The sequence below is a fragment of the Anomalospiza imberbis genome, chromosome 5 (assembly GCF_031753505.1).
Source record: "Anomalospiza imberbis isolate Cuckoo-Finch-1a 21T00152 chromosome 5, ASM3175350v1, whole genome shotgun sequence".
Taxonomy (NCBI): Eukaryota; Metazoa; Chordata; class Aves; order Passeriformes; family Viduidae; genus Anomalospiza; species Anomalospiza imberbis.
The window spans coordinates 13,461,839-13,484,043 of NC_089685.1; the positions used below are offsets into that span (position 1 = coordinate 13,461,839).

Below are 22,205 nucleotides of genomic sequence, written 5' to 3' on the forward strand. Positions count from 1 at the left end.
GCCCAGTCCTGGTGGTACAGACCTGAGCTGTGCCATGCATTGGCCTCTGAGCCGCAGAGCAGCTCGTGGCCCTTTTTGTGCTATAAAACAGGCATGGCCTTCAAGGACATGTCAACTCTTGATCTCTGTGGGGCCAGAAGAGCAAAACCAAAGCACATTTGGTGCCTTTTCAAGGCTCTGATTTCCTGTATATGTGGTCTGTCCAGATCCTAACAGCTGGACCTGGTCTGCCTACAGCCTGGGCCATGAGCATATCTCCGGTTACAATGGACAGAAAGCAAGGGGTGGAGAGCCAGCATTTCTGAACTCTCCTCCGTGCCCCATGGTGCTGACAAAGCACTGGAGGCAATGAGTGTCACACAGTTATTAACTCTCTTCAAAGGCCACTGCCTCTGGGCAGATGGAGAAGCCATGGAGAGGGGCTGGAGCAACACTCCAGGGACATCCTAGTAGCAGAATGAGCCCTGCCGCAGTGCAGGGTCCTCACCCCAGCTGGGTGTTGTTGGGTGCTCCTCTGGTTGTAAGTTCAGGCCATTCAGGTGATGTCTTGTGTGCCCTACGGCTCTGAAGTGTTTCCACAGCCTCCTCTCTGCTATGTCTCCACAGAAGGTCTTATTCTAGATTGTAATGCTTTTATGACTGCATTGTTTAAAATTATTTTATATGGTACAAGGAAGATCAAGGAGCCCTTGTCATTGACATTTCACCACACTTCACCACTTGTTACACACGTTAACTTTAATGCGGGATTAAAGTAAACTTTTTTTGTATTTTGGTGTTACCTTTTTGCAGGCAATGAGAACAGTCATTTCACCTTTTCACCAAGTGCTGGCTCCAACACATCTCATCTGATTCTTGCATCAAGGTTTGACTATGAGAGTGGACTTGATACGCACTGGATTTACAGTCTGCGCGTCCACATAACAGACGACAATTTGGTATCTGCCAGGGACAAAACTACACACTTAACTAAAACTGGAACAGTGACTTTAAGCATCAGAGTTATCCCAAACCCAACTACTGCCACAACCACTACAGTAAGTTCATTAAAACTTATGTCCAGTTCTGCATTTCTTTTATGGAGTAATCTCCACAGGAGTAAAGAGAAGAGGATAGATGTATGCAAAAGAAAAGCAAAACCCTAGAGTGCATCTAGTTCTGGGAGGTTCTGAGCCCTTTGCTCTTATGACAAAGGCAGAGGTGGTTGATGTGCTTAGTGTCATGAAGGATTAGTCCCAGGTACAAAGTCATAACATGTGTTTTGTATTTCAGTTTCTAAAACAAAAAGGGCAGGAAGCCAAAGGACTGGGCATGTTGCCATTACCATGCAACTGGAAAGTTAAAGATTTTGGCAGCTTTATTAATAAGAAAAGAGCAGGGATTAACCTTTGCCTGGAACCTTAAAATTACCTCATGCATTTTGCACTACCTCTTTTTTTATTCATAACTATTCATTCCCCCAGGTGCCTTGCAGTTTTGTGTGCTTCTTTATCATTGGAGCACATTAATCTGTGGCTATCAAAGTTGAAACAGACGACAACAATAAATCCTCATCACTTAAAAGGGTCTCTTTTCCAGACCTGAGGTCACTGTCGTGTAAAACTTGGAGCAGCATGTCAGGAACTGAAGCAGTTTTGCACAGCCTCAGTGTGTCGCTGCGGTTTCAGCAGGTTTCAGACAGCAAGTCCAGAGGGGTGGGATGGGTCTTTCCTGAGCTCCATGCCCATGAGATGGTCCATAGCTGAGCTGTGTAAGCCTGCACAGCTTTTGGCAGCCCAGGTGGGATCTAGCCTTGCACAGCCTGTGGAGCTGTGGGCCTGTGTCCCAGCAATACTGTCCACCCCTCTGCACAGCCATCCCCGTTGAGCTCTGTCTTATCAATTTTTGTTCAATTTTGAAGCTCTGATTTCCATCAGGCTGGTGCAGGATGTGCAGAGAGCTTGCTTTTGTCTTGCCTGTAGATGTGATACAGCCTGAGGGTACGGACCACTCTGTCCCTAACCTTGTACCAGTCACCCCTTCATGCCCTGCTGCACCATCTTCCATCATCTGCAGTCCATCCATTCCCTGCCTGCCTGCAGATGGCATTACCTTTTCTCTCTTGCATGCAGGAATGAAAATATGAGTATCCAAGTGAAGTGGTAAAAGAGGCCTTTACTGTAAAATAGTCTAGATCTTCTAGAGGCTTCTGGTAACTGAACCAGAACTAAAGGATCCTGCAAACAGCACATACAAGTCTGGTTGCTTTGCTATGAACACACTTAAATCCAAATTTTCAGACTGATTAATAACCCTGTTCTCATCTAATGCTCTTTTGGGAAGGCATAAATGATTTTTTTTCACTGCCTTCTACTCCCTCAACTTGATATGGAAATGAAAAGTTAAGCTGAATAAACTTATTCTGTATTTCTTTCCCATGCTTCACCACAAATATAAACAGTCTCAACCACATACTACAGCATTAAATCTGTCTCCCCAGAGATATGAGCCCTCCACTTGCAGGCTATTTTCCAGAAAAACACTTCCAATACAGCAAGTTCTCCCATCACTACTCTTTACATGTGTTCAGTGCAGTGATTCGATGAGTCAGAAATTGGAAAGCTGGTAGTGTAGAAAAGAATCCCCATTACAAAACGTCACCTGTGACTTCGGTCCAGGTGAGGAAAAAGTGGTGGTGGTGATATTGAGATTATTTGAGTATTTATCTAAGGATTGCATGTATTTTTTTTTGACGAGACTAAATAGGTTATTTTAAAATTATCCTTAAACTGGAAAGAAATAGATATCTTGCTCAATTTCATACTCAATGTGATTACAAATGTCTTACAGAAAATTAAATAAAAACTTCAGTAGATGAACAAAACTAATAGTACCACACTAGGTAATGAACTAGGTAGAGTGAATGAGTAATTTCTGAAATGTGTGAGGATAGTTTCATGATGGGACCTTAATGAATGAGCTGTTAGCACCGAGTGATGTGCCAGCTCAGAGATGTGTCTCCTGACACTCAGGAAGATGTGGGAGATTGCAACTGCTCAGGAAGCGTGGTTTTTCCTTCTGGAACAAGTCACTGGGTAAAAAAGAAGGAGTTCCATTTCTTTTTATACAATAACCCAGTTCCTTAGGGTTCAACTCCTCTTACAAAGCAGTGTGAATGATCACTGCAGTGAAGATGACCTACTTCCAGTTTTGCCTTAGGTGAAAGAAAACAGTATCTCAGTAACGGCAGTATTCCCTGAACTTGCCCGCCCTCCTCCAGCGTGCTTACAGCCTCACAGGCAACCTGAGGCTTTTAAACCCCACCACGACATGCTTGTTTTAATATAAAATATCGAAACATTATCTGGAACCTCCCCTTTTCCTTGTGGGTGGGCTCCATGTCACCTGCCTTTGGTTGCCCCAGGAGCTCGGTGGCCCATCCCAGCCATCTGAGCCGCCTCGGCCGCCAGCAGGCAGGCACGTGGAGTCAGCGCCTCCCTGCAGCGCGCTGCGCCCACCGCCCGCTGAGCCGCGGGGCCAGCTCGGGTGCCTCGCTGCAGAAGTTCGGCCAGATGAAGGGTGACGCTGGTGTCGGTACGCAGCCCTGAGGAACTCTTCCCGTCTTGTTTTAAAAGCCTGGCTTCACTGCTGTGACAAGAAGGGAGAACCGCTACTCTCCGTCGGCGTGGTACGTGCCGCTCGTCGTCACCGCCGGCGGCGCGCTGCTCCTCGGGCTGCTGGCCTACCTGGGGCTCCTGCTGCTGCCGCGGCTCCGCAGGCGCTGCCCGCCGGCCGGGAAAGCACGCAGCCCCGCTCTGTGAGTCCCCCAGCCGGCACCGCGCTGCTCCTCGGGCTGCTGGCCTACCTGGGGCTCCTGCTGCTGCCGCGGCTCCGCAGGCGCTGCCCGCCGGCCGGGAAAGCACGCAGCCCCGCTCTGTGAGTCCCCCAGCCGGCACCGCCTGGCAGCGACAGAGATGGCTCAGGCCTTCCTGCCGTCAGGATGCCGGTGCTGCCAGTCAGTCTTTTATAGCAGTAAGCCCTGTACTGTAGTAAATGCTAATACCGGGCACAGCGATATTGGGTGTGAATGATATGAACTGATGGAAATGTGTCCGCGGCGTATTTTTTCGTGGGTTTAGTAACATTAACATCAGCAGAAGGTAGAAGTGGAATTAGCAATTATAACTTCTAAAGGCAGCTATGCTCACGAGGCTCAGTCGGAGCCTGTGCCCGACTGTGCTGACCACAAATATTTTGGTTTGTATTTGACCCCACTCCAAGGGAGCTCCCATCTAGGTAGTTACTGGATGCATCTTCCTCCCTCGCAGCTACAGATCCCAGTGTCCCTAGCAAATATTGGTGCTCACGCCAAATTCATTGTTCTGGCAAAACTTCTGCAGATTTCCTGGAGCTTTACCAAGCCAGTTAAAAGGCTCTGGCCCATAAAGCTTACCTCTAAGTGTTCATGCTTGGCAAAAGGCTTGGAAGCACCTGGGACCAGCTCTGAGTCACTGTGGGAAGTGGAGAGATCCCTGCTGGCTGCTTTCTCAGTGGGATGGAGCCAGGCTGCCTCTAAATTGACTTTGTACTTCACAAAACAAAGATAAGCAGTCCTTTTAAATGGCTGAGATTAAAAAAAAAAGCATTTCTACAAGTATTCTCAGGATTTGGACATCAATTTAGAAGTTACATTAAATCTAAAGAACTAATATATGACTGTGACTATAGTTCAAATCATGTGTGCAAGGCATTAAAAGGTTGTGATAAAAATGGCAAATGAATCTAAGATACTGCTATTATTTATTAATTGGAAAAATGATTTATTGGGAACTGGGGTCTCCCACTAAAAAGCAATTTCTATATTTTCAAAAACATTTATAACCTTTCAAATATTTTAAAAGGCATTCTCTGAGCACATCAGAACCAAAAAATTGATCTTCCTCCCAGGATGGAACAAAATGACAATATCTGAAAATAAATTTTTCCAGATTATATAAATCCATTACGCTATTATTAAAAAGACTTCATTATTTTGAGAGCATTCCTTCTTGAAGAAGTGTTAGAGAAATGCTCAGGACTGTTTTCCTGTTTGAGAGCAGCATTAAATGATGCAGGCATTCTGTGAAAGCAAAATCAGAAACCAAATAAATCAAGCAAATCTTGGTACTCAAGGAAACACATCCTTCTTGCCAAGTGAAAGGGAATAAAAAATATTTTTTTTTTGTAGAGAAAACCATGACATTTGTTAACTACACTCTTAATCTTCTTTTCATTACAGGATAAATGCCTCAGGTGTGTACCTCTTTTCTATATTTTAATGCTTCAAAATAAGACCTTGTTTATGATTCCATGTAAAATCTATAAATTAATTTCTAGATAGAAATTTGACATAGTAAAAGGGTACTGAGATTAGATAATCCTGGCCAATTATGGGAGGCCTGACAAAGTGATCTCATGGCCCTTTTAGTCTTCAAATCTATTAACTATTAGGCAAAACCCAAGTTCAGAGTAGTCTGATATTCTGGAGTAGATGCTAAAGAATTACTGTATTTTTCACACACAATTTATATGCTATCTGTTAAAAAATAATCCCAGCCATCTATAGCACCTTCAAGAGTCCTCTCCACTCTCATTTCCTGTTCTCTGATCACTTCTCTGATCATTTGCTCCCTTGACACCATTACTTCACATATATAAAGATTTATTTTGAAGTATTGGTGCTTTCAAAGGGGTTTGTATAACTTAGCAGGGAGATAAATCACACATGGAAAAGCATGTTTTTTTAAGCAGTCTTGTTCTTTTTGGTCCGTTACATTTCTGCTAGAAAGCATTGCTCATATGGGCTGAGTAGGACCCTGTTTTATAATTCCCCTTTCCTCAGTCAGTATCTCCCAACTGGAAAAAACCACAAGATAACAAACCCCACAAAATTAGCTGTTCTCTTGGTTGCCCAATTTGAGACATTTCAGTGTTGGCTGGTTTCCAAAAAGCAAATGCTTTTTGCTTTCTGAAAAACTGGTTCCCAAATGTTGGGCAGCAAAGGCCAGACAGAACAGGTTTCCCATCAGTGCTCAGGTTGAGATCCACCTGCAGCGCTTCAGAATTTTGCACACCTGGCTGGAAAGCACATTTGTGGCCAGGCACAGTTCTCCAAAGAAAGGCCATTTAACATTGGCAAGGAGTGAGAAGAAATCATAGCGATTAGTTGGGTACCATCCACAAATCCATGCTGTTGAGATGCCCATGGCACTGCTGCTGTATTTGTTTGCATGTGAGATGAGTTAACAGTGTGGTAAATTTGCACACAACCAAACTGTTCTTCAATCTGAATTTCACTTGACTGAAAATGCAGCTCTTCCATGTCTTGTCTCCAAGCTGATATTTGACACAATCTTTGCAACCACAAATATTTGTGTAAAATAATAATCTGCATTTCTAGTTCAGATACTCCCAAAGGTGAATTTCTGTATTTGTTCATACTATTCAGAAAGGGAAATTTGTTTAATAAAAATTGCTATTCATTAATTACTAAATTTTCAAGCTAGTCTTTTGATTAGTCACTGGCAACTGTGGATTCTCACTCAGCATTTGAAAAGAAACAAGACTCATTTAAGATGTCTCAGCATTTGAGTAGAAAGAATGTCTATTTCCTTGAGGAAATCTTGACTTTAGTGTCTACAGTCACTATCAGAAAATTCTGATTATTAACAATGTGTATTTTCCTTTCTGTAGAAAAGAAGAAGCCTAAGAAAGAAGTAGTTGTGGTAAGTACTTCTGGTCTCAAAGGAAACCCCAGTTTTGCCAGCCCCATCATGCAATATGACCATAGGACCCTTTCTATGAATGGTGTCTGTTTTCCAAAGAGAATATAGAAATGATAGGCAAGGAGAAAATGATTGCCTTTAAGTGCAAAACACTTCACTGTCCCAGCTGCCCTCTGTGTTTGGAAGCAACAAGGGGTATGAGGGGTGCTCACCTGCACTGGGGCCCCTTTGCTTCCAAGTAATGCTGTAATTGCGATGTCAAACAGGCTGTGCCCACAACAGTGACAGGGACACTCACTACAGAGGTGGGACAACAAGTGCCCCAGCTTCACTGATGGCAGCAGTGCACTGCTGAGAGTCCACTGACATGTGGAGCCAACTCTGATCCACCTGAGTGCAACCAGCAAGGTGTGCCAGCATGCCCAGGCTGTTAAAAGTTTGGCCTTGATGAGCTGTTTGCAGCAAAATGTCATAGATGTTTCCACTGCTGGAGATGTTTCTTTGCTTCTGGATCTTGGGGCTCCTTCCTATTCATGGACATAATTGCATAAAGGCTGTGCAATTGCATAAATAGACAGAATGCTCTCAGGGACATGGTGTGGCTCCTGGAGTGGTCCTTTGCAGGTCCAGGAGCTGGACTGCAATGACCCTTGTGGGCCCCTTCCAACTCAGGATATTCTGTGAGTCTATGCAAGGCACTTTGATTAGTGAACTCCCTCCCCACAAATTTTTCAGTGAGGGGATTCCTAAGACTACTCTGGGTGGAGGAGAACCTCTTGTGGTAACACACGTGGAGGCATTTAGCATGTCAGAACTTGTTAATTCTCCTTCAAATATCTGGTGAGGAAACCCTACACCACAAATGGCTCTTGTTGCCAGTTTAAATTAAACCCAGCCTAAAAGAATGCAATATACAAGTCACACAAATTCACCTCCGTCCATGTAGATCACCATTTCCAAGTCACTGCTCCTCCTTCTGACTTAACTTATTTCACAGGTTTCATTTTAGATTTTGTGTTTCTTCACAGACAATGACAAAGCTAAACACTGTCTTTGATGGAGAAGCCAGAGACCCAGGTAATAAAAAGTAATTAACAGAGGATATGAATATTAGGCTGGAAAAAAACTGGATTAGTTGATTAAAATATGGTTTGACATTGGCTTTTCATATTTCTAGTTTGCTATTTCCAAGGAGAATGGGAGCTATATCTCAGATAGTGAAAATCAAGACAGTGCCTCAGTAACATTTGTAATGGTAGAATATACTTATAGTCCTTGAAAGCACACATCTGATGGTCACACTGTTCGGTACTCCTCTGCCAAACTGGAATGTATGGATGTGGTATAGGAAGGTGGGAGGGGAGAAGGAATGTGTTGCAAGTCTCCTGCTCCGGTGCTGTCATAGCTGTATGGTCTCACCCATCTTGTGTCTGGGAAATGGCCAGGAGACTAATGTCACTGCAGGAGTGCTGCCTTCATCTCCTAAACTTCTCCCTGGGCAAGTGGGTGGGTGAGTTACCGGCTCCTGCACAAACCTCCTCCCTTACAGCAACAGTGTGCTGCTGCTGTTTATCCAAGGCTCGGGCATTGCTTGTTGGGGAGAAAAGGGAAAGCCATCAGCTGGCAACAGCTACTGTGCCACCAGGCTCCAGCTAAGCCTACTCTGGGCATATCTGATTAAGCAGCTGGGAAAAGCTCTCCAGCTGGATGGGCTGGGGAGCTCATCCAGCTCCCCAAGTGACAGCCACTGCTCTGCAGCAGGGCTCATAACAGGAAAAATATTTTTGTTTTACTGAAGATTGATCTGGCTTGCCTCATTCCCCTGAAACATGGCCCCTGCCTGAGCCCCTTACTTTGATTCTTGGCTTGGAATTAGGGTGCTCACTCCTGTGACTAATGGCTGAGAGCCCCAGCATGGAGTTGAGGGGCTGGTAAAATGTGACAATCAGACAAAATAAGTTTTTAACAAATAGATCTGAAAATAGCCCTGAAACAATCGGTCTAGGAATCATCCAGAAGAAGGCAGGCTTGTTTCAAGGCTTGGATTCATCTGGCCAATTTCCACCAAAGTGCCTGTAACTTGTGTTTCTTATTAGCTGGCTCAGAGCTGTTGGATGTGTTGAGCTAATGGGAAACACTCGGCATGGAGACTTCAGTACAATTTGGGCAAACAAGTGGGACCCTACTGTGCAATTAAGTCCTTCCACAAGGCTGCTCAAGGCCGGTTAGATCCAGGTCCAAGCTCACCTGCTATTTATAAAGAGATCTGGAGGAATGGGCTCCAAAATCCCTGCTTTTTTTTTCCCTGTGTAACTGCATTTGTAATATATTACACATGGCTAGTCTCTAGGCCGCTGCAAGAGCTGCTTTCCAGTCTTCTTGCAGGACAGCTGGGGCTCCCTTTCTCAACAAACCTGGCCATACTGGACTTCAGGATATCTGAGCCCATCCAAACAGTCATCCAGAGCCATAGCATTCGTGTCATGCCTGACACAAACATTAAGCTCTAACACAACTCTGTGGTGACAACAGGAAAATGTGTGCTCCCCACTCCTCCCCTCTCTTCTCCACAGCTCATTGCAAACCCTAGGTTGTTGGTTTGGAAATGAGATTTAATAATTCCCAGGACATCATCTGTTGAATATGATTAAGAGGGATGGTCAGAAGCTGTTTCCTGATCCAGGCTGCTTTAACATAAGCAGTCAGAAAAAATAACATGTAAAGAGATCCAGTTTCATCTTGAGTTGCTTAAATTGTGTTAATGTGTCACAAACCATTAATTCTGATACAAACTGCAACATGTAGCAACATGTAGCCACTGTTTCTTTCCAAGCCTTAATGGTCTTTTGTTTGTCTTCTATTGTTTAATTACAGAAAGTGCTATTATAGCTCTTGATTCTCTTTATAGCAAGATATAGTGAGTTAGACTGTGTGGTGATCACACTGGACACACAGCAATTTTTTCACTTATCTCAAGGTAGCAACGAACTGAAGGAGAAGATATTTGCTTTTAATGTACAAGTAGAAATTACCCATAAAACCTGAATAGAGACAGAAGTCTTTCTGACAAGGAAAGGTAGCCATGCGTGCTAAACAACACAAATTTAACAGTATATTATCTATATGAGAAAATCATATACTTGTATGAAACACACAGTACTTCACTCTATTAATGGCAAAGTGGACAGCAAGCCTGGAAGAAAGCATTTCGTGTAAATGGAGAAGGAATGTGTGCAGCCAAGACTCACTGGATCTCCAAATCCTGGGTCAGTCCAGATGAGCTGACATGGTCTGGAAGATGTATGTAGCATATTGTGCTCCTAAGCAGGTTTTGCTACCTCTGCTACCTCTGTATATGTCTGTGCCTATTTTGTCATGTAGAGCTGCAACTCTACATGACAAAATAGGCACAGATATATACAATGGTCTTGATCAGTATGGCTGAAGACAGAAGTTTTGTCCTTTCAACTATGGATGTGTTTGTTACACTGCCCATGCTAACCCCTGGTAGCTGGAGCTTGGATAGACTTATGGGGTGATAAGAAATTTATTTCTTTTGGAATGAGATTGTTTTAAATATCTTTGTTCCCCTAACAGCGAAGACAATTCTTAGAGTGACAGAACAGCCAGCATCTCCTCTGAGCAGCCACTGTGATGCCCAGGTCCCCACAAAAATGAGGTCTTCTTTCCCTCTCAGGGCTGCCTCCCCAGCTCAGCTGAATTCCAAGTCCTTCACGTTTCTCATTTCGATTCCATGCTGAGAACTGTCATGTCTTAATCTGATAAAGCAAGAATGATTTTAATTTGTTGTCTTTTTGTTATTGCAAGTTACTGGCAGAATGTATGAGTTCAATACACGGTCGGGGGCCCGGAGGTGGAAGAAGAGCATTGAGCCCCTTCAGGCAATGCTGGCTATGCAGGTAATGTCCAGTGCCACAGAAAATAGTGGCCAAGGGGTGGATAGAACAGAGGCACCAAGCAAAAAAGAGCCTTCAGAGAAGAGGAAAGAGCTGACTGCAGCAACAAAACCAGCTGCCAAGCCCTCAGCAGGGCAATCAGAAACACCAGGCCAAGTTGGGTTGAGATTGCAAAAGAAGAAAGAGGAGTCTGAGGATGGGGGCTTATCCTCAGCAGCCCCTTAAGGCAGGAACTGACCTCTTCTCCCAGAATGACCTCTGCTTTTCTATTAGGCCATAGTGCATGAGACTCCAAGGCACATCCCAAATGACCCCTGATCTGGACAGCCAAAGAATCAGATGTGATTTTTCTCTCTCCCTCAGCTGTAAAACAAAAGGTGGCCATAAGGTGTGTAAACCAGACCCAAAGACAGATGAATCTGGATGCACCTTTGGCAGGTGCATGTAAGAGCAGGAGAGAAGAAGAGGAAACAAAACAGTCATGGACAGAAGCATTCAGTGCCCACTGCATCCTACAGACACTGGTAGTTTCCCCCTAGAAAAGTCTGCACCTCTGGCAGTCATGGCCCCATCCTCTGCCTTTGGTAATGCATACACAGTTGTGCTTTCTCAACAATGAATTGGGTCTCTTGTCCCTGCTGAGTAACCAAATGAGTGAAAAGCACACCAGGGTAGAAATGTTTGATGGTAGAAGCTAAAAATATTTTCTTTTCATTCAGTATTTTATTTCAGCCCTTCCTTGACCTCCCATCTTGCTGTAGAAAAGACCATAGCTTGAAAGCAGTTCTGGAGTAGAGAAAGCCCACAGCTTCTTGTGGCATCTCAGGCTGTCAACACTTTCAGCTTATTTATCTTTTGTAACACTAAGAGCATTCAATATCTTCACCTTTGGTATTTCCTCTGGCACATTTAATGCTTTACAGGATCAAGTGGAATATACTCAAAAGAGTAATGACAGTAACACATGGGGCAAAATAATCTTTTCTGAGTGTGAGCATGTATAATGTAAGTGCTGTCTAAAAACCTGATGTAAAACAAACAAACCCAACAAGATTTTATAAAATTATTTTAATCTGAAGAAAAAGAATTATAAATAATGACTTAAAACTCCATGTCTTGGCTTGTTTTCTTTCCTGATTGTAAAAAGAAAGTTTTTTGACAGCAAGGGACTAATATCAGGTGGTAAAAGAAAATTTCAGTTTAAGTTGAGCAGTGGCTGTCAATGAAGATTATATTCAGTCTCTCACATACATTTTTGTTTTTGTCATGCAGTGAAGGACCTGGATGGAGAAATCCACAGTAATTTCACCAATGATCCTACACTTCACAAAAAAAGCTGTTATGGTGCTGTAACTCTTTGCTGTTTCAAAGGAGTGGCTTGGCTCAGGAGAAACTTCCCTAACAAAACACAAATCATCTTCAGTCAAATGCTGTTTCATTGCACAATTGGAAACCCAGTGTGCAATGAACATCACAATGATACAGATAGGAAAGACTGATTTATACTTCCTGAGCACATTATCACTTTACTGTGTCCATGGCAGTTGTCATAACATTGTTTGACCCTCCAGCAGCAACAGGGGCAGCCACACATTCCATGCTCCAACCCACCATTGTTTGCATTTTTTAGCTGTAAATACAGAACATTCCATTTCTATTCAGGTGGTTTTCCAGTGACATAAAGAAACTCTGCAGTAGCTGGTAGTGCTGCTGTAACTCTGATTTTCCTAGCACTCTGACACCAATCTATCCATTGGCATACCTAGCACCTCCAGACATTAGATTTTGTTACCAGAAGAAGTTAACTGCATTATTTTCATTACAGGAAGACACAAAGATTTTTGTATTTACTTTCCCGAGCTTTTCTCTAGGGCAGCTGTTTTGCTTCCTTGATTATTCTAGCTTTACTTCAGTGATGAAAGGATAAATACTTTTTTTTTTAAGGCAAGGGAGAGACAGGCTGTAGTTTCAGCAAGGAAACTGGCAGAAGCAGATGAATACTCGTCTTTCTTTACTACTGCTCCTGCTGCTGAACTGCACAAACTTATTTCCTTCCTTCTTAGGGAAAAAAACCCCAACAGCAGCATAACCTGGTATCACAGCAGGCTCTGAACTCCATGTATGCAAACACAATGTCATGGCCAACACTGCTGGTGCCATGGTGTCCTACAGCTGGGCAACAGTTGGGTGAAAAGCAACTGCTCCTGTAGTGGTGCTCTCACACTCTGGTCTCAGAACAGCTGACAATTGAACTACGAGGAACCATGGATATAAGAGATGCCAAATCCAAGCACTAACACTGCCCAGAATGCCTGCACCCAGTTGAGGTGGGTTTAACTGGTGTGCTCAGCATTTGCAGGGGCAGGTTTAAGCAAGGTGAAGCATCCTGCGAGTCCCGTGCAGCTCCTGCATGAGAAAACAAGAGTGCTGACCACAAAGCACAGTTTCACCTTTCCTGACTTAAAATGCTGATCTCCAGCTCCAGCAACTCATTCTTCATCTTGATATTTCCTGTAAAACCTTATTTTGGACATGCATAGGACTACTTCCCTTGCTTAGGATCTACAAAATCAAGGAATAACAAGGTTTTACATGAGCAGTAGCTTTATGCTAAAGTGGCACCATTTTCTCATCAGCTGCCCTTACTACTATCAGTGTTCCTTCCTGTGAAGGAATCAAGAATGAATTCTTGGTCTCATTGAGGAATTCTTGTCCTACCTCATTTTGGTAGGACAAAAGCAGAGAAGGTAGAACAAGAAATTCTTGTCCTACCTCATTTTGGTAGGACAAAAGCAGAGAAGGTAGAACTGACTGACCCAGGTGTATGCTTGTTACTTATTGTATCAAACAATATGTGAAAAGATACTTTGAATGTAAAATCAACATAGACATTTTCATAAAATAGAGGTTATAATACACTGTGCAGTACAGCTTTAAATGTTAGAAACCTCTTCTAATTGTCAGAGGAGCTTTTGTGCTTTTTTTTTATTCAGAAGTTGTTTGAGAACACAGAGTCAGTGTGTAGAACTGCCACTAGATGAATTGAGAGCAAAGATTAAGTGCAGATCTACACAATAAAAGCATTTGATTATTGGAACAATTAGCCAAGACCATGGGCCCCTTCCATCATTTGAAGCCTTCAGAGGTCAGGAACAGCTGCTGTGTGCTGTACAGGGTCAGACTAGATGATGAGAACAACCCCACTAGTCTTCAACAGCTCTGTTAGTCTCTGTGAGCACAGATACAAAGTGTGCTTTGGTGCCATTTATTTTAGAGTGATGACACTGATAAGCTGAGATTAGAAGAGGAGGAAAGGCACCTGGTGGTTCAAGCAGACTGGCTGGGGGCAACAGCTCCTGACCTACAGCTGCTTATTACATGTTATGCAATAATTTTATCTGAAGTCTACAAAAATCAGTGTGAGTTCTGCCACAGCTTTTAATTGCTATGTCTCCACCTATTACACATCTCTGAAGTGCTTCCAGATCTGTGATGGACATTGCTCTGAAAGTTTCAAGAGTGGTTAGGAAAGAGCACAGGTCACTTTTCCTGATGGGGTCTAATTCCCCCAAGCAGTTTATGTATGATCACGTTACTGGGGTTTTTGTGCTTTTCTCCAAAGGCTCTGCTTTCATGCTGGTGTTATAAATAGCACTTGCAATAAACACCAGAAGTCTCAGCTTCTGGCAATGTAACTTCATTTATATTAAGGAATATAAAAGTGCTGATACTACATTTCTTCATGATCTGAAAGAGACCTACACATGAGAACAGCTTCAGCTGCAGAGATGGAGAAGGTCTGCCCAGGAGGCTGCCACCCTGTGACTGCTCACTAGGAGCAGGAGATGGTGTTTGGATCCCCTCAGAGAAGGAGGGTCAGACAAGGGGAGCAATCCTTTCCCTCTTGAATGAAGAATCTGGCTGCTAGCTTATTTTATGAGACCCAGATTGCAACACCATAATGTAACTAACATTTTAACAGCAAGCAGCCACAACTGCACGTTGCACATGCCCCAGCTGGTTAGCTGTGACACCCGCAGCCACAACAGGCCCTTTGCAAAGCTCCAGCTGAAAGGCTGAACAAGGCTGGGCCCCCACTGGGCTCCATCTGCACATGCCTTGTCCAAACTAGTCCCTGCAAGCTCCCTATGTTGTCACAGGGGAGAAAGAGACACTGGGGGTGACTTATTAAAAAGCAGACATCTAGAATAGATCAGATGAGCTGTGCCCTGAAAGCAGCTCTTTCTGCATGCCTGGATCAGATACCAATGCCTACAGAGTGCACACAAAGGTAAATCAGCTGAGTCTCAGCCCAGGTTGTTCAGGTGAGGGCAGGTCCATGCCACTGCACCAGTGCCTGAGGAAGCTGAAAACAAGGGAGAAACAGCACGGAGGTCAGCCAGGCTCTGCTGCTGCCTGCTCAGATCCCAGGGGGAGATGGGGCACCACCCACGCTTTGTCAATGCTCCAAGGTGTGCTTCCTGGGACCTGTCTTGGGATAATTCAGCATCTAGAAGCAGATGTCATGAGATGTGCATCAAAGCAGCCCAGTAGAAAAGCATGGGCCTGGCTAGGAGATTAAAGAAGTCAAATAAAGGCTTCAGTAAGTTTCTGCAGCAGGCTCTGTGTTATTGAGTGAGAGACACACTTGCAAACAAAACAGAATAATACATCTTACTCTGAATTGTATTCAAGAATGGTCCCACTCTGCAGTTCTTTGGTATCACACTTCAGCTCCTGTGGGTCAATAGATGCCTGGGATTTCAGCTGGTGAATGACATGGGCAGGGCACGGCTTGGTCTGGCCCTGCAGTTGTGCTTCATTTTTGATTCCTGCTGGTGGATACCAGCTGGGGCCATGCAGACTGGAGCAGCAGTTCTGTGTTTGCACAGGACTGGCTCCTCTGTGGCCAGCACTGCCTGCTGGGCAGCTGTGCCAGCCAGCTGCTTCCAGAGGGGCTGTGTGAATCCCATGCACGTGAACCACGCTCAGGGAGGGTTTGCAGCCTGGCTCCTGTCCATGTTGGCTGCAGGGCTGGTGGACTCACAAGCTGCTGTATGTGCACATTCAGGCAGCTCTGGGCACAGCATCCTGTGAGGGGACAGGGTGGAAAGACAAGAAGCTGCTGGAGAGGGCCCAGCAAAGGGCAACAGACAATGAGGGTCTGGAGCAGCTCTCCTATGAGGAGAGACTGCAGGAGCTGGGCTTGCTTAATCTAGAGAAGACTGAGAGGAAATCTCAATATAAATATCTCAAAGGCAGATGCCAAGAGGATGTGCCAGACTCTTTTCAGTGGTGCCAGTGACAGGATGAGGAGCAATGACCATAAAAAAAACCCCAAAAAACCCTCAAGAAATTCCACCTCAACATTAGGAAGAGCTTTATGTTGAGAGTGGCAGAACACTGGAACAACTGCCCAGGGATGTCATGGAGTCTCCCTCTCTGGAGACATTCAAAACCCACCTGGACACCTGTGTAACCTGATTTTGGCGATCCTGCCTTGGCAAGGGGCTTGGACCAGATGTTCTCCAAAAGTCCCTTCTAATGCTAATATTCTGTGATTCTGTAACATCAGGAGTACTCCTGGCCCCCTCGGCCCCAGGTGGAGGAGAAGCTCCAGCACCCCCTTCTCTGGCCTGGTCCCAGTTCTCTCCAGCCATTTCTCCTTTCCTGCAGGTACTGAAAGCGATGACAGAGGAGGGCTCCGTGCCATCCGGTCAGTGGCTGCTCAGCCGAAGCTCTCTCCAGGCGCTGCTGGCAAAGAGGGAGGCAGGGGATGGACAGCACTTGACACGGAGAAGCGGAGGCACGGCGTTCCCCCAGGGCACACGGCTGCGGGGAGCCCGAAGAGCCCGCGGAGCCCTGCTCCTGCTGCCTGCGCTCTGGGAGCCTCCCCGGGCTCCGGGAGCCCTGCTCCTGCTGCCTGCGCTCCGGGAGCCTCCCCGGGCTCCGGGAGCCCTGCTCCTGCTGCCTGCGCTCCGGGAGCCCTGCTCCTGCTGCCTGCGCTCCCGCAGCCTCCCCGGGGCTCCGGGAGCCCTGCTCCTGCTGCCTGCGCTCCGGGAGCCCTGCTCCTGCTGCCTGCGCTCCGGGAGCCCTGCTCCTGCTGCCTGCCCTCCCGCAGCCTCCCTGGGCTCCGGGAGCCCTGCTCCTGCTGCCTGCGCTCCGGGAGCCTCCCCGGGGAGCCCGAAGAGCCCTGCTCCTGCTGCCTGCGCTCCGGGAGCCCTGCTCCTGCTGCCTGCCCTCCCGCAGCCTCCCCGGGGCTCCGGGAGCCCTGCTCCTGCTGCCTGCGCTCCCGCAGCCTCCCCGGGGCTCCCGGAGCGGCCCCGGCGCTGCCGCAGCCCCGCGGTAACACGGAGCCCAGCGCCCGGCCGGGACAGGCGGCACCGGCCCCGGGGCTCCTCTCGAGCTGCCCGCACACCCCCAGCTCCGCACGGGGCCCGAGCACCGGAGGGCCGGCGGCTGCAGGGCCCGTGAGAGAGGGTCAGGCAGAAAGAAAAGTGAATTTGAGAAAAACGAGGGAGAAGAGCCGGACCGCTAGGCACCATAGCGATGCAGGCGTATCCGGAGATGATCCCCTTACAGGATTTATCCCTTGCAGACCACATTGGGTCACTCCAGGAACGATCAAATTACCTATTTTCTGTTTGCTTTGAGCTCTTCCCTTTGCCACACTGAACTGAACCCGTTCCTTGCTGTTTAGCTGAGACACGGGATGCATGCTCCTGTACTTCATCACATACTCTTTTATATCCTTGCAGACTGGATGCAACTGGCAGGCAGGGAAGGATGCTCTGGCAGTTCTCTGCACAGCCATGGGCACCAAAGCAAGAGGAACCATATTCAATCCATTTTCACATTGAATTTCTAAATGCTCCTCCCTGCAACATCCAGCCTGATCACATCTTCCCACTTCATGCAAGCAGTATAACCACACTGACACCTAGAGAGGAGGCTGAGGTTTCTTTGTTAACTACCAGCACCAGGGCTAGCTATCTAATACACTTTGAAATGTCTTTACAGATGTGAAAGCATACAGCCTGTGGCAGAAGCATCTATGAGATTAGACACCCCCAAAATTTCAGGGGAAAAAAAAGAGCAGTTTAGGAAAGCAACAGCATTCAAAGATTTCAAAATGGACACTTTGGCAGTGACCTTCTGCCAAAGGGTATTTCCTAGTCACTATACCAAAATACAGCAGTATTTCCTTGCTATGAAATATTAAAAAGCAAGGACTAAAATCCAGATACAAAATCTCACCTATTCAGCTGCTACCCAGCTATGAAAGTGTCTGAAGAAGTTTGACACCTTGTTCTGTCAATCACTACCCCAGAAGCCTCCCCAAATATCTGAACACCCCATTTGAGCCTGCCCCGGGAGATCTGAGTCCCACCAATGTCTAACAGCAGCATATCAAGATCAGTGATATATAAACCTCAGTGAAGAATTTCCCAAACTACTTTGCCTGATGCCAGGATGTGTTTTGGCATCCTACCAACCCCACTGGTGCTGGAGGGAACGAGAGAGAAGGAGGATGTGAGCAGAGCATTGGTGTAACCCTGTCTGCCTGCACAGGGTGGATGGTGGCCGTGGGACAACTGACAGCTCTGGAGGGTGACTGCCCATGGCAGGGCACCCTCCAGGACCAGCAGAGCTACAGCTTGTACCTCATACCCTTTTGTCCCCTCCCCACCACTGGTGCACGTGCAGTGGGGGAGCCTGCTTGGATGATCAACAAAGAACTCAAGTAACAGACATTTCAGGGCAGCATCTTAGTGTTGCTCTGACATGTAAGTCAGGACAGGGATTTCCTCATGCACAGCCGGTGTTGAATCAGAATCATGCTCTTACATGCTCCTGAAGAGATCCTGCCCCATCACTGAACCAGCTTTTTCCACAGAGTTAAAAGGGCATGAACTTACCCTCTTAACAAAATAAAGCAGCAGCCAGCCCCAGGGTGCCTCCAGCCAGAACTTGGCTGTAATCACTCTGCTGGCTCTTCTTGCATGAAAGAATCACTGTCCTTTCAGCTTTGTTAGCTGTAGGTCATGACAGGTGGTTGCAACTGAATGGTAGCTCAAGGGATTAATCCAGAAGGGACAGATCCTTTCTGCCCATTTTGGGGCACCAGCACATATGCACAGCCAGTAAAGCTCCATCATTCCAGCCTGGAGGCCTGTTGCACTTGCTGTAAATCCATACAAGTAACTGCCCAGCTCATGGAAAAATAAGTTCATGGTCTCTTGAAGAAGAAAGTAGAGATCTTCCAAGTTTGCAGCAGTCCTTCCAGCAAGAAAATGTTGAAAGCTCTAAAGTAACCACATTGGCCATATATTAAACCAGACAATCAGTAAAGTTCAAAATTAAATTACTACCTGAATTAAGAGCTTTCAGGGCATCGGGACAAAAAGGAAATACAGGCCCTTTGGCTTTTTTATTTTAGCAAAGCATTTCTCAAATTCATTTCTTGGTCTATCTTCAGTCTCAAGATGCTCTTCAAGGAGCTGAATGCAAAAAGCCTCCTGTGCTTGCCAGTCCTTTCTCATTACTTTTGATGCACAGTCTCTGTGGAAACTAAAGCTAAAAATAATCACCCTCATCTCCTCCACTAGCACATACTATTTAATTCTCTAACCATGATTGCTTATCTACCTGCATTCATGATGATCTAGGAAAAGACCTTCCCAGTATCATGCCAATTTCTGTATGAGCCCTCTCCAGGGGTACTGCTGGTACTGTGCCTGGGATCATTGCCTGCACACTGTCATAAAGATGCTTTGTATCCACAGCCACTACAGGGAACCTCTGAATACCCCAAATTCAGCTCTAAGCTGCTGCAGCTTGAAGGACTCAACCCCCACTATTTTCTTTGGACTCATTATAGAATATTTTGTCCTCTCCTCTTCTGCTGCTGATCAGGGATCTTTTGTTTGCTGGTCAGCTCACAGTGAAATGTCCAGTTGAGTTGCAGGCTGTTTCCACAGTGTAAACAGGACCTCTTCCAGGGCAGCAGAAGCACTTCATGTCAGTAAAGGGCCCAGAGCCAACAGTGGCCCTTCTGAAGAGAGGGAAAAGTCCCAGTGCAATACTCCTTGTGTTAGAGTAGGTCAAATTCAGTCTCAAGGCATCACAGTCTCCTTTTGCTGTGTGCAGACTAGGCTGTTGCATGGTACCAGAAAAAAAACACTTTTTCATTAGATAGCCAACATCTGTCCTTTATAGTTTGCCCAGTGTTTTGTTTCTTTGCTGGACAGCAATCTTTATGTCACTGCTGGCAGAGACCTCGACAAGCCACTAATGCCACCCAAATGTCAACTGAAAATCTGAGCAATATAAGAGAATCTACAAAAAAACGCCCCTGAGATCTTCCTGCTACAGCCACATCTCTGTGGAAGAAGAGGTGTGCCATTTCAGTTCATAGGATCGGGCACAATATAGAAATAAGTGTTCTCTAGCTATTTTAGAGTGATTATGAAATGAAACCTGAGGATACAATTCCTGTATTAATGTGGCTGTTGAGGGAGCAGCTAAAACATTTTGTTCTGCTAGAGCCAGTGTAAAAGCAGAAAATAATTTCTCTGATCTGAAAGCTGTTTAAAAAGAAAATACTACAAAACTTGAAAAGGAGTACAGTCTAGTGGCTCGTTAAGGTAATAGTGAAATATAGTATTTTCAATGCAAAAAAAGGGAAAGAAAAGCCACAGAAGCATAAAGCAGGAGAATCCAGCAGAAGAATTAGTGTGCACAGTGCAGCCATTCACCCCAGAGCAAAGGAGAGCTCCAAGGGAACCTGATCATATTAAATGTGAAGCTAAAATTAGATGCTTGTAAAAGCAGATTGGGATGCAAAAATTAAAAATAGCTGCTGTATCTGCAGAAAGTAGTGGAGAATTAGATCTGAAGTCACCAGAGGAAGATTATTTAGGGGATGTTATATATAAATGAGAAAATAAAAAGGAGAAAGGAAGATCAACATGTATGACAACAGATAGAATACCATCCCAAGGCAGGGCAGGTGCAGCATATGAAATGACTACTGCTTTATCTGACAAGAAATAACCCAGGGGATTCAGCTGCTGATCTTAGGCCACAGGAAGCAACAACTCTGAAACTGAGTGCAGGCTACATCAAACATCAAATTAAATTGAAACCAAAGAGGTGAATTGATCAAAGCTTGTGCTAATACCAGTTTTTACTCAGACTGTGAGTTAAATATCAGCATACAGCCTCCTCCGTGACTGCATTAAGCCAAACGGCTGCACAGACAGGTAAGGAGGAAACACAGCTGGCAGCAATAACATGAGGTCACAAGCCAAGAAAAGACGGAGCAAGTTTTATGAATAAATGAGGAGTTGCTCAATTATTGACAGGATGTAATAGCAAGTACAAGCCACCCTTTGCTGATAGCACAGGTACCCACAAGAAGCAGGTATAATCTCCTGGCAGCAACAGCAATCAGATTCCATGGGACTCGTGGATTATGAGAACCATCTGTCCAAATACACTCCTACTGTTTGCAACAAACACTGATGTAGCAGAATGAGAGGGAACCTACTTAGAGAGCTAGAAGAACACACTGAGTATTATGGGTTATGTCCAGGAGGTAAGGGAAAAAAACAAAAAGCCTGAGGGAGCATTCCTGTGTCAGCCAAGCAGAACCCAGAGTGAAACATTAACTGAAAACATGGATAACAGAGAATAAGATTTCCTCAAAGAAAGAATGAAAGAAAAACATGGTCAAGATTTGCACATATTGCCCTAGCCCCTAGAGTGCTTGTCCTGAAACAAAGGGCAAAATCTTTGACTGTGTCCATGTGGCCACAAATTTTAAGGATGGCACAACATAACTCTGTCTTGCTGCCTTCCTAACTCAGGATGAAAAACGAAAGATCCAGGCAGGAAGAGCGCTACTGAGTACAGGCAAATTTTTAGAAGTTACAACTGAAAACTAAAAGGAAAATTTTTAAAAACACAAGGCTAAAGTTTTAATTTCTTCTCCTTGCTCTAAATGCATAGTGTCTGTAGGAAAGCAGTGTTTATAAGAGTACACCTGGATTAACGTGACATGACAGAAGGGAATTCCACATTTGAGTCAGTCTCTAAAATGCAACTCTGGAGTGTTGCTAATATACAGGGACTACATCTTAAACTTGAAAATGCCCTCATTCCCTAATATTTAAGGGATGGGGGATGCACTCCTATTCTGTACCATTCTTTTGACTAATTATTCAGCTTAGTATTTCAAGGTGATTAAGCAGCAAAGTCTTGCTTCTGACTCTGGTCTCTGTGACAACAGTTTTGCTTTAGGCAATACAGCAAATCTGTTAGGAATGAACACACACTAGGTACTCCCACAAGAATAGAAGTAGACAATCCATGATGATCCAGAATATTTGATGTGCTGTCATGACTTGCTCAAATCAGGCGTTTGTGGAAGCACGAGGGACTGTCTTCAGGCAGCTTCCAGGAGCGAAGTACCCTACCAGCTCTCCGGGAGTTTGCAGTAGGGCAGGCAGCCAAACCAGCACAGAGCAGCACAGCACGGCCC

General features: G+C 45.3%; 1 protein-coding gene across 1 annotated transcript in view; it reads left to right on the forward strand.

Moving 5' to 3' along the window:
• The window catches only part of CDHR3 (cadherin related family member 3), a 34,028-nt gene extending 22,793 nt beyond the window's left edge, over positions 1-11,235 (forward strand). Inside the window, exons 14-19 of the mRNA XM_068189653.1 lie at positions 793-1,037; positions 3,615-3,796; positions 5,258-5,271; positions 6,712-6,743; positions 7,772-7,820; positions 10,572-11,235. Of these exons, the coding sequence (XP_068045754.1) occupies positions 793-1,037; positions 3,615-3,796; positions 5,258-5,271; positions 6,712-6,743; positions 7,772-7,820; positions 10,572-10,885 (836 nt within the window). The 3' untranslated portion in view covers positions 10,886-11,235. The remainder of the gene's footprint in view (positions 1-792; positions 1,038-3,614; positions 3,797-5,257; positions 5,272-6,711; positions 6,744-7,771; positions 7,821-10,571) is intronic.
• The last annotated feature ends 10,970 nt before the right edge of the window (positions 11,236-22,205 follow it).